The 12,796-nt window shown below is 30.4% G+C and overlaps 2 protein-coding genes across 4 annotated transcripts; one reads left to right on the top strand and one right to left on the bottom strand.

Annotated features, from left to right (window-relative positions):
- Positions 1-8,779: 8,779 nt before the first annotated feature.
- On the bottom strand, positions 8,780-10,404 carry LOC144849092 (mitochondrial transcription rescue factor 1-like). Of its 3 annotated transcripts, none has more exons than XM_078706088.1 (4): positions 10,273-10,404; positions 9,437-9,996; positions 9,170-9,242; positions 8,780-9,084 (listed from the first exon to the last, which is right to left on the bottom strand). In XM_078706088.1, the coding sequence occupies exons 2-4, from the start codon at positions 9,982-9,984 to the stop codon at positions 8,914-8,916; spliced, it is 792 nt and encodes a 263-aa protein (XP_078562214.1). In that variant the 5' UTR covers positions 9,985-9,996; positions 10,273-10,404; the 3' UTR covers positions 8,780-8,913. The 3 variants fall into 3 exon arrangements, with proteins under 3 accessions (XP_078562214.1, XP_078562216.1, XP_078562217.1); XM_078706090.1 differs by having other exon boundaries at positions 9,437-9,949; positions 10,273-10,386; XM_078706091.1 differs by having other exon boundaries at positions 9,437-9,833; positions 10,273-10,303.
- Positions 10,405-10,677: 273 nt separating this feature from the next.
- On the top strand, positions 10,678-12,740 carry LOC144849096 (protein Mis18-alpha-like). Its single transcript, XM_078706094.1, has 5 exons — positions 10,678-10,865; positions 11,344-11,410; positions 11,492-11,611; positions 11,804-11,900; positions 12,173-12,740. Exons 1-5 carry the CDS (start codon positions 10,712-10,714, stop codon positions 12,407-12,409), a joined length of 675 nt encoding a protein of 224 aa, XP_078562220.1. The 5' UTR covers positions 10,678-10,711; the 3' UTR covers positions 12,410-12,740.
- The last annotated feature ends 56 nt before the right edge of the window (positions 12,741-12,796 follow it).

The raw sequence follows: 12,796 nt of genomic DNA, 5'->3' as shown, positions 1-12,796 counted from the left end.
AAACAATCGGTCGTGTTGTCAGGTATATTATGTAGTTGTTTTTTGATAACAGAGAACTATCACTTATGCCATCCTCGTATATAATTAATTTCGTACGGAAAATACATTTATTGATTATATCATTAGGTAGAGTATCATTCTTATAATTAATTATCAGTAATATATATAATTTTTTAAATGTTAGGAATATATTTTAAAATAACTATAAATAGATATATAATTTCACAAACACGAGATGTTCTTTTCTGCCTGAAACCTAGGCCCTAGGAGGCCTCCTCCTCCTCTGCTCTCACATCGTTCGTTTCGCTACCTGATCCGTGCAAGCCTAGGCTATACTGGATATTAAGATTGCAAGCCAAAAAGGTAGATTTAGAAGCATATTTTATTGATTACCCATCATAAGTGTCACCCTTAACAGATAGTTAAGCTATGTTTGTAGGTCATAGCTTATTTTAGACAATATTTTAGCCTCCAAAAAGGGCAGATTAGGCCCTCTAGCTAGGCTTAGCCTTAGTTAGGCTAGCCTAGGCCTAGCCTAGGTAGGCTAGTATCTCTCTACTCTAGCTAGTAGCCTAGGTAGGCCTAGTATTACTAGGCCTATAGCCTAGGCCTACTACTAGGGCTAGCCTAGTCTAGCTAGGCCTAGCAGCAGGCTACTACTAGTACTAGGCCTACTACTAGTACTACTAGGCCTAGGCCTACTAGCTAGGCTAGGCCCACCTGGTTAGGCCCTACTAGGGAACTGGTAGGCTAGCTAGCTAGGCCTACTTACTAGCTAATAAGTAGCTAGGCCTAGGCTAGCCTAACTAGCTAGCTCTATGTATTCTAGTTAGGGCCTAGGCCTAGACTAGTTTATTAGGCCTTAGTTTAGGCTGATTATGCCTGCCTAGGCCTAGGCCTAGTTAAATAAATAGGCATATAACCAGGCTCAGTCTAAACACTCTAGGCCTATATATATGAGACCTGTGCTATTAATTATAGGACTAGGCCTAGGGCCTAGCTAGCTAGCCAGCAGAATGGTATAGAGAGGCATAGGCCTAGCTAGGGATAGGCTGGGGGGTCATAGACAGCCTATCTATATAAAATATTAGTGTGTAAGTTGATTTCATTGCTAATGGCAAGGTATTAGGCCAGTTTATTTTCAGGTTGAAAGCAATGGATAAAGAGAGCTTCAATTCTACAACAAAAGAGACAATAGTCAAACTCAAACTGATAATTAACAATGTTTCCAGTTAATTAATGTTAATTATTTTGATAGATTGTAGTGACCCTAACTACCTTACTATTTGTGTATGGCTGTAATATTATATTAAATGTCATCACAATTAGTAAGGTTGTGAGGCTTCACAATTTCAAACAACTCTTCTTGTGTCTCTTCTTCATGTGGATGGATTAAAAAATACTGTGAGTATTGTACAGAAGAACTCTTTATATGAATATATCATCATCAATCACAATATCAAATATGATCAGTGTAGTCAAAATTTGATAACTTAGCATGCATCTTATAATATCTACATCATCAATAATTAATATTAATACTCTACATCACATTGTTGGATATGATCAGTGTAGTCATAATTTGATAACCGAGCACGCATCTTTTAATATCTACATCATCAATAATTAATATTAATACTCTACATCACATTGTTGGATATGATCAGTGTAGTCATAATTTGATAACTGAGCACGCATCCTTTAATATCTACCTTATCAATAACTATTAATAATATCCTATATCACAATTTTGGATATGATCAGTGTAGTCATAATTTTATAACTGAGCACCCATCTTTCAATATCTATTTCATCAATAATTATTATTAATAATCTAGATCACATTGTTGGATATGATCAGTGTAGTCATAATTTGATAACTGAGCACGCATCTTTAAATATCTACCTCATTAATAATTAATATTAATAATCTATATCACACTGTTGGATATGATCAGTGTAGTCATAATTTTATAACTGAGCACGCATCTTTAAATATCTAAATCATCAATAATTAATATTAATAATCTATATCACATTGTTGGATATGATCTGTGTAGTCATAATTTGATAACTGAGCATGCATCTTTTAATATCTACCTCATCAATAATTAATATTAATAATCTATATCACATTGTTGGATATGATCAGTGTAGTCATAATTTTGATAACTGAGCACGCATCTTTGAATATCTACCTTATCAACAATTAATATTAATAATCTATATCACATTGATGAATATTATAAGTGTAGTCATAATTTCATAACTGAGCACGCATCTTTTAATATCTACCTCATCAATAATTAATATTAATATCATATATCACATTGTTAGATGTGATCAGTGTAGTCAGAATTTGATAACTGAGCACGCATCTTTTAATATCTACCTCATCAATAATTATTATTAATAATCTATATCACATTGTCAGATGTGATCAGTGTAGTCATAATTTGATAACTGAGCACGCATCTTTTAATATCTACCTCATCAATAATTAATATTAATAATCTACAGTATATCACATTGTTCGATATGATCAGTGTAGTCATAATTTGATAACTGAGGACGTATCTTTAAATATCTACCTCATCAATAATTATTATTAATATCATATATCACATTGTTAGATGTGATCAGTGTAGTCAGAATTTGATAACTGAGCACGCATCTTTTAATATCTACCTCATCAATAATTATTATTAATATCTTATATCACATTGTTCGATATGATCAGTGTAGTCAGAATTTGATAACTGAGCACGCATCTTTTAATATCTACCTTATCAATAATTATTATTAATAATCTATATCACATTGTTGGATATGATCAGTGTAGTCATAATTTGATAACTGAGCACGCATCTTTTAATATCTACCTTATCAATAACTATTAATAATATCCTATATCACAATGTTGGATATGATCAGTGTAGTCATAATTTTATAACTGAGCACCCATCTTTCAATATCTATTTCATCAATAATTATTATTAATAATCTATATCACATTGTTGGATATGATCAGTGTAGTCATAATGTTATAACTGAGCACCCATCTTTTAATATCTACCTCATCAATAATTATTATTAAAGATGTATTGTCCCTTGAAACACAAAAAAATGAAGATCAAAATATTCTAAATTTAAATTGGCCATATCAAAGTAATATTAAAGTTATTCACTTTAAGTTGAAAATTCGAGCCAAAAACAAAAATTTTACGTAATTAACAGCTAAATTAATTTGATTACATTTCGTCTGGAAAATCGTCGCGAGCGAAAGTAAACAAAGATTTCAAACTATGAGTATACATTATGCATGATGCTAATTAGGATTGTTTACAACTCGTCATGGTTGAGAAGGTGTTTTCACACAGATCGCGAGGAAGTTTTATGATTATGCATACAGAGTAGCCAAATAAGCGCGTTGCATTATGAGATATGTTTTGATCGAAAACTTTGACTGGAAGTCAAAGTTATTTTTTGGACCAAAAAACGTCTGTATTTCAGTTAAATGATTTTTTTTTCGACTAATTTTTGGTGAAAGTTAATAACTATTATGATACTTCAAAATGACCGACTTTTTTTTCGAAATCTTTTTTTTTTTTTTTTTGGAATTTGACAAAGGGACAATACATCTTTAATAATTTATATCACATTGTTCGATATGATCAGTGTAGTCAGAATTTGATAACTGAGCACGCATCTTTTAATATCTACCTCATCAATAATTATTATTAATAATCTATATCACATTGTTGGATATGATCAGTGTAGTCATAATTTGATAACTGAGCATGCATCTTTTAATATCTACCTCATCAATAATTATTATTAATAATCTATATCACATTGTTGGATATGATCAGTGTAGTCATAATTTGATAACTGAGCACGCATCTTTTAATATCTACCTCAACAATAATTATTATTAATAATCTATATCACATTGTTGGATATAATCAGTGTAGTCATAATTTGATAACTGAGCATGCATCTTTTAATATCTACCTCATCAATAATTAATATTAATAATCTATATCGCATTGTTCAATATGATCAGTGTAGTCATAATTTGATAACTGAGCATGCATCTTTTAATATCTACCTTATCAATGACTATTAATAATATCCTATATCACAATGTTGGATATGATCAGTGTAGTCATAGTTTTATAACTGAGTACGCATATTCTAATATCTACCTCACAAATAATTAATATTAATTGTCTATATACCAATATCGAATATGATCAGTGTAGGCCTAGTCATTTGATAACTGAGCATTCTTCATTTTATATCTGCTTCAAATATTAATATTGTCTTAATATAATAAGTGGTTTGAAGGATGTTTGCAGATGGCCTAGTTGTCTTCTTTTATAGTTTTAGGAGTGATAATCAATATTAAGTGATTTGGATGATGTTTGTGGGTGTTTTTTTAAAGTTTGTCAATCTTAGAGCTATTTCAATAAAATTATTTCATAAATTGTCCTCTTTTATAGTTCTTGTAGTGGTATAATCAATATTAAGTTGTTTGGATGATGTTTGTGGGTGTTTTTTTAAAGTTTGCATTAAGTTTATGCAGTTTACATGGTAAAATCTGTCAATTTATCCAAAATTGACATTTTAAAACACAAACTAGGTCAGAAGCTTTTAAAAAGTGAAAGAAGTCATTATATTTTAATATTGTTTGGTCTACCCATAGTTATAGGTAATAAAGATGCCTATCATAGTCAAATGGCAATAACTGATTAGCCGAGACCAACGACATTTAAAACAACTCCTACTTAAAATTCCCTACTTATACAGTACAGCAGCTTTTTGATTGGCTGCAAGTTTAGTTTTCTGTTCGTTCATCAGAAATGGTACAACTAATTATTAATCAACAAGATTACTGAGTTCTTTAGTATTTCTGACACATTTCCTTTTTAATTGAATTATTAATGTAATGGAAATTCGTCATAGGCCTATTATAGCAACAAATCATTTCTGGAAGAGTATTATTACGGTCTGTATAGATCGATGTTAAAACACACGTCCTCATTTATCAAATTATTCATTCACTGCACATTTATTCTGTTAAGAAGAACTGGGACCCTCAATAGAAGCCAAAGCATGTCTCATGATGGCCCCTACAATACATATTAAACATAAAAAGATATGGAATATTTTTATTTTTACAACGGCACACGTTCATCATAAACGATGCGTTCTTAAAAGTATAAATTTAAACAGCAAACGGATACAAATCAATAGGGTGATTAGGAACAAAAGAATAACACATTTTCAAAACCCATCGGACTCGATCTCTCGTATACAGTAAATTTAACAAAATCACACTGATCATATCCAACATTAAGTATTAATAATTATTATTGATTAGGTAGATATTAAAGATGCGTTATATCAAATTATGAATACACAGATCATATCCAACAATGTGATATATATTATTAATAATAATTATTGATGAGGTAGATATTAAAAGATGCGTGCTCAGTTATCAAATTATGACTACACTGATCATATCCAACAATGTGATATACGATATCAATGCTAATTATTGATGAGGTAGATATTAAAAGATGCGTGCTCAGTTATCAAATTCTGACTACACTGATCATATCCAACAATGTGATATAGATTATTAATAATAAATATTGATGATGTAGACATTAAAAGATGCGTGCTCAGTTATCAAATTCTGACTACACTGATCATATCGAACAATGTGATATAGATTATTAATAATAATTATTGATGAGGTAGATATTAAAAGATGCGTGCTCAGTTATCAAATTATGACTACACTGATCATATCCAACAATGTGATATAGATTATTAATATTAATTATTGATGAGGAGATATTAAAAGATGCGTGCTCAGTTATCAAATTATGACTACACTGATCATATCCAACAATGTGATATAGATTATCAATAATAATTATTGATGAGGTAGATATTAAAAGATGCGTGCTCAGTTATCAAATTCTGACTACACTGATCATATCGAACAATGTGATATAGATTATTAGTAATAAATATTGATGATGTAGATATTAACAGATGCGTGCTCAGTTATCAAATTATGACTACACTGATCATATCGAACAATGTGATATAGATTACTAATAATAATTATTGATGAGGTAGATATTAAAAGATGCGTGCTCAGTTATCAAATTCTGACTACACTGATCATATCGAACAATGTGATATAGATTATTAATAATAATTATTGATGAGGTAGATATTAAAAGATGCGTGCTCAGTTATCAAATTCTGACTACACTGATCATATCGAACAATGGTATATAGATTATTAATAATAATTGTTGATGAGGTAGATATTAAAAGATGCGTGCTCAGTTATCAAATTATGACTACACTGATCATATCCAACAATGTGATATATGATATCAATGCTAATTATTGATGAGGTAGATATTAAAAGATGCGTGCTCAGTTATCAAATTCTGACTACACTGATCATATCCAACAATGTGATATAGATTATAAATAATAATTATTGATGAGGTAGATATTAAAAGATGCGTGCTCAGTTATCAAATTCTGACTACACTGATCATATCGAACAATGTGATATAGATTATTAATAATAAATATTGATGATGTAGATATTAAAAGATGCGTGCTCAGTTATCAAATTATGACTACACTGATCATATCGAACAATGTGATATAGATTATTAATAATAATTATTGATGAGGTAGATATTAAGAGATGCGTGCTCAGTTATCAAATTCTTACTACACTGATCATATCGAACAATGAGATATAGATTATTAATAATAATTATTGATGAGGTAGATATTAAAAGATGCGTGCTCAGTTATCAAATTATGACTACACTGATCATATCCAACAATGTGATATAGATTATTAATAATAATTATTGATGAGGTAGATATTAAAAGATGCGTGCTCAGTTATCAAATTCTGACTACACTGATCATATCGAACAATGTGATATATGATATTAATAATAATTATTGATGAGGTAGATATTTAAATATGCGTGCTCAGTTATCAAATTCTGACTACACTGATCATATCGAAGAATGAGATATAGATTATTAATAATAATTATTGATGAGGTAGATATTAAAAGATTCGTGCTCAGTTATCAAATTATGACTACACTGATCATATCCAACAATGTGATATAGATTATTAATAATAATTATTGATGAGGTAGATATTAAAAGATGCGTGCTCAGTTATCAAATTATGACTACACTGATCATATCCAACAATGTGATATATGATATCAATGCTAATTATTGATGAGGTAGATATTAAAAGATGCGTGCTCAGTTATCAAATTCTGACTACACTGATCATATCCAACAATGTGATATAGATCATTAATATTAATTATTGATGAGGTAGATAATAAAAGATGCGTGCTCAGTTATCAAATTATGACTACACTGATCATATCGAACAATGTGATATAGATTATCAATAATAATTATTGATGAGGTAGATAATAAAAGATGCGTGCTCAGTTATCAAATTATGACTACACTGATCATATCGAACAATGTGATATAGATTATCAATAATAATTATTGATGAGGTAGATATTAAAAGATGCGTGCTCAGTTATCAAATTCTGACTACACTGATCATATCCAACAATGTGATATAGATTATTAATAATAATTATTGATGAGGTAGATATTAAAAGATGCGTGCTCAGTTATCAAATTCTGACTACACTGATCATATCCAACAATGTGATATAGATTATTAATAATAATTATTGCTGATGTAGATATTAAAAGATGCGTGCTCAGTTATCAAATTCTGACTACACTGATCATATCGAACAATGTGATATAGATTATTAATAATAATTATTGATGAAGTAGATATTAAAAGATGCGTGCTCAGTTATCAAATTATGACTACACTGATCATATCGAACAATGTGATATAGATTATTAATAATAATTATTGATGATGTAGATATTAAAAGATGCGTGCTCAGTTATCAAATTCTGACTACACTGATCATATCGAACAATGAGATATAGATTATTAATAATAATTATTGATGAGGTAGATATTAAAAGATGGGTGCTCAGTTATCAAATTCTGACTACACTGATCATATCCAACAATGTGATATATGATATCAATGCTAATTATTGATGAGGTAGATATTAAAAGATGCGTGCTCAGTTATCAAATTGTAACTACACTGATCATAATACTGTACACATAGTCCTATGCAATTAGACATTGATTTAGTAGTACTACATATCATTTGTTATATTAAGAATGTTGTTTCAGTGTTATTAAAATACTTATCGAATTTTTTTAAAAATAAAAATATTAGTTTTGCTACCTATAAATTTATATATTATAATAACATGCTAGAAGTTATAATAATGTGATCTTTATTACAACTAAGAAACAATTATATACGAGGATGATACACACTGATAGCTCTCAGTTATCAAAAAACGACTACACAATATAGCTCGTGTTGTTGTAGTTTTACAAGTACTATCACGTGATACCATGTTTGTATAGGCACGTGATTTACTGTCCGGTCATCCCCAGGGACGTTTCAAAGATAGTACAATACAATTACAGTACAGTGTCATTTGAGTGCTGCAAGGTTTGCCCAGGGAGGTATAATATTATTTTTATACCTCCCTGGTTTGCCGCTGTCGATTGCAACTAAATATTTGTTGGCCATTTTTTAAAATAAAAAACTTTATAATGAAACAAAGATTGCAAAGGCTTCTGTTTTATTTTATTTGTCTATTGACAAGAATGATTTCCCTCCACTTGAAATCAACAAACACACGTCACCTTATTTTATCTATTTATTATCTCCAATTCTTACGCCAATTAATTCTTCCTATTTTTCAGGTCTTTGATTCTTCCCCTTTTAAGTCAAGTTTTTTCCACCGACGTAGCTTTATTTTAATTTGATTTTTACTTGTCTTTAACGATGCAACCTTTAACACAACAACACGCATAACTATGTTGTCATTATCATCATCTCTTATCATATCAAGAACATCACCTGCTTTCACCTACAATGTAAAGAAAAATTATAATGTCATTTAACTTATCATTTTCTTAATAACTTTAAAATAGTACTATGGAATATTTTCTTACCATTTTGCTTTTCTTTGAAACTTGTTCATTATTTACAAGTAATCTACTTTTAAGAAATGCATCTTCAACTTTTCTGAAAGATCGTAAGGCAATTTAAATTTAGTATCTACTTAGTATGCATAATGTCACACTGGTATATAAATAAATAAAGGTGCATAAATATGGTGAGCTATGTGATCTTGACACCTGTACCAGAACATATTATATGGAGAAATTAGTTTCTTCAAAATCATGATATATTCCCTAAAACCATTTTAAATGACTTACTTTCTGGCAATTCCAAGTCCAGAACTTAGCACACTGTCCAGACGAAGAGAGGGAACTACCTGTACAATATTTTTCCACCCTTTTGGTAGTAAATCAACTTCGTCCTCTTCATCATCATCATCATCATCGTCATCATCCATCTCCTCCTCCTCATCAGATTCCAATTCCTCTGTTGGTTTTGTTTCATGTCGTTTCTTTCTTGATGCATAATATCGTACACAAACATTTTGACTTCCAAAAACTGAGTACTTCCTTGCAGCAAGCACAATATCACTGGTTTTTGTCGTCGTCGTCAATAGATCTTGTTTCATCAACCATGCACCTGAATCTACTTTTTTGATTTGCAAAAATGATTTCAGAGCAGGCCTACTATCTTCACAAGTATTTCTGTTTTTATCTTCATAACAAAAGCTGCAACTTTTATTTATTATAATACTTAGATATTTATTTTTGACAATACACATTCCATCATTATGCTGTGGCTGTACAAATAATCGTGGTAGTTTCCATGGTCTATGAAATAATTTGAGATTTTGGAAACAGAGCATGTTTGACAGCAGCTGATATAATAAAAAAATAAAAAATATTTGTGCTAGATTTAGAAGAGGTAAAGTAAGCCTACACTGCAATACACACAAGTCAGAGTAGGCCTAGCTATAGTATATATAGAGTGTAGTAAAATAGTATACAGTATAGGCCTAGTATGTATTGGTAGATACACTGTCAATACAATAGTCTCTAAGCCTAGATAGGCTAGCTAGTGGAGTGCACACATAGTGTAGTCGCCTTATATAATATTTATCGAATTAATGTTTATAGTAAATAACCGGTCTTACTTATTGATGTTTTGGTTTAAAAAGTAGGCAGGCCTAGTAGTTTTATACCTATATATATAAATTTCTAATGTAGGTTATAGTACTTTCTATACACAAACACCAAACATTGAATGTTGTTGACACAAATTACAAAAACACGTTGTGTTTTTTTGACCTCACACCATCACGTGACTTTTATTAATAGTACTTTTTAATTTTAGAAGTTTAAAAAATGAGTTTTCAAAATGTTATCAATGCCTTTTATATTACTATTATTTTCATTCAGCTTATTTTGAATCTATTATTACTAGGCCTAGCCTATTATTAATTAATTCGAATAAACCTACTACCTATTGGCATAATGCATCAAGCAAGGGAATTTCCCCTTTTAACGACGTCATATCAAATTACGTAATGTCAGAGGTTGAAGTTCAAATTTTGACAGTCAGCGCGCGAAAACATGGATGGAAGATCTTTAGAGGAGGAGGGTTCGACCATCAGTGAAAAAGAAGAATATCCAATAGTCATAGTATGTTTAAAATGCGGTAATATACTGGGCGACTCTTGTTCATGGATATGTGCTAATAATGACCTTAAAACTATAACTCTGCGACGTAAGTAATGAAAGAAGGAAGTACAACAAGTTAGCTAACTAAGCCAAAAAAAGGCCTAGCTATCTACTACTAGGCCTACTCCTCCTAGCTCGTGTCGTGAGGTGCCGTGAGAGGCATGGGAAATACCAACCATCATTCAGATCAGAAGAAGGCCGAATGAGTCATTATGTTTCATGTTGCCTAGCCTATTTTTTTAACTGTGCCTGGACTGGTATTTTAAATAACACGTAGTAATGTTATTATTAATAATAATATTAAATAATAATTAATAATTAAATATGAACAAGATTAAAAACAAACATTTTCAAAAGCTACAAACAAAAATGCTATCAAGTTATGTTACCTGGGGATTAGCAACAGTTACTACGATGGGCAAGATATGAACATGCTATTTAATAGTATTTATAATTATAGTAATCTGTAGCAATTGATATCATATGACATTACAAGTTATTTTTGTTGTAATTATTAATATTAGGTGTTACAAAAGTGGTAGAGAGTGAACAAGACCTGATTACATCAGAGAAAGGAGTAGATATTGGAAGGCAAGTCAAATAAAGTATATTCTATTCATTTCTATTCAATTTGTTCAAAAGTTTTATAAATTGTTTTTTTGTTTTTTTTAGTACATATCAAAAACTTTTCTGCGTATGTGACGAGATGATTGGGCGAATATACCAGACCACGCCAAGAGTACTAGACAATTTAAGGGATGTGTTTACCCTTGATATCAACAAAATACAAAGGTACGGATGACAATGTTACTGTTAATAATGATGATGACAGATGAAGAATGATAGCAACAAAAATGTGTAGATGACAAAAAAGGTGACCGTAAGAATTTACAGTGGTGGTTTAATGTTGAAGGAGTTGGTGGATAATGTTGGTTGTTTTCTTAATTATATTATGTTATTTGTTTTCTCTTTATTTTAACTCAGCTATCACATTGGTAGTGGAGAGAAAACAGCAGGAGTTGACACCGACAGTATTATTGACCTTCCATCTGCCAGATCCTTACAAGATGACCTTTATAAGGTTTGTTTATAGTTCAAATGTCTTAAGCTCTGTCTAGATAGATAGATAGACAAAACAAGTGTGATGTGCCTAAATATGGTAATGATATGCCCAAATATCATGTCCATATATGGGCATATCACATTTTTGTCAAACTAGTTTGATAGTGTAGACAGAGCTTTACAATGATAATGTGTTCTTATCATCAATCATTAAAAATAAATAAAGCACTAAGCATTAAAAGCCTGATGTTATTAGTATTAATATTTAATGATTTGTTTGCTGCTTTTCAGGTAAAGGCTACAATATGCTCACTGAACAAACGAATTATCAACATAGAGAACGTTTTGAAAAGTGATGACACGGATCAAGAAGAAAAGCCTCAGCAAAAAATGGAAGATGATGTGGTTACCGAAACAGGCAAAGCAAGAGGATTTACATCATATGAGGGCATGCCTGATTTTGATGTAAATAATAGTAAAAAATTAGGCAAGAGTCCAGCAAGAGTAAAGAGAAAACGCACACGATAATATTTATTAAATTGTTATTCACGCTTTATTTTAAAATCAGCCTTTAAGTGCTTCATATAGCAAATATTTTGAACAGATATTAATTTAATTAATTCTGTATTAAATTATTATAGTTTTGGTCTTTCCAAGAATTGTGTACTCTATTGCTGTTATTTGTCATTTAACTAGTTATACATCAAAGGAATCATTTGATTTTTATTAGAGTAATGAATCCCCTGAACACCCATTTTGTTGAATAAATAAACAACTTTGTTAAGGTGTTTATTAAGGCAGAGATACGGAGACATTTACGTGCAAATTGAAATTAAAATACTGTATACAAGTTTTCCAACCACTAGATTCTAGTCTTGATTTCAATTGCAACATCCACATGTATACAAATCCCTA

This window comes from Antedon bifida, chromosome 7 (assembly GCF_963402885.1).
Source record: "Antedon bifida chromosome 7, ecAntBifi1.1, whole genome shotgun sequence".
Classification (NCBI taxonomy): domain Eukaryota; kingdom Metazoa; phylum Echinodermata; class Crinoidea; order Comatulida; family Antedonidae; genus Antedon; species Antedon bifida.
Note: the sequence above shows the minus strand (reverse complement) of the source record. Positions and strands in the feature narration are given on the sequence as shown.

Bases quoted from the DNA above. Each gene is read 5' to 3' on its own strand.
- LOC144849092 (XM_078706088.1), bottom strand. From the start codon at position 9,984: ATGCTCTGTTTCCAAAATCTCAAATTATTTCATAGACCATGGAAACTA. The intron at 9,243-9,436 runs GTAAGTCATTTA...ACGATCTTTCAG, and splicing joins GGACTTGGAATTGCCAGAAA to AAAAGTTGAAGATGCATTTC. The intron at 9,085-9,169 runs GTAAGAAAATAT...TTTACATTGTAG, and splicing joins TTTCAAAGAAAAGCAAAATG to GTGAAAGCAGGTGATGTTCT.
- LOC144849096 (XM_078706094.1), top strand. From the start codon at position 10,712: ATGGATGGAAGATCTTTAGAGGAGGAGGGTTCGACCATCAGTGAAAAA. The intron at 10,866-11,343 runs GTAAGTAATGAA...TATTAATATTAG, and splicing joins TAAAACTATAACTCTGCGAC to GTGTTACAAAAGTGGTAGAG. The intron at 11,612-11,803 runs GTACGGATGACA...ATTTTAACTCAG, and splicing joins GATATCAACAAAATACAAAG to CTATCACATTGGTAGTGGAG.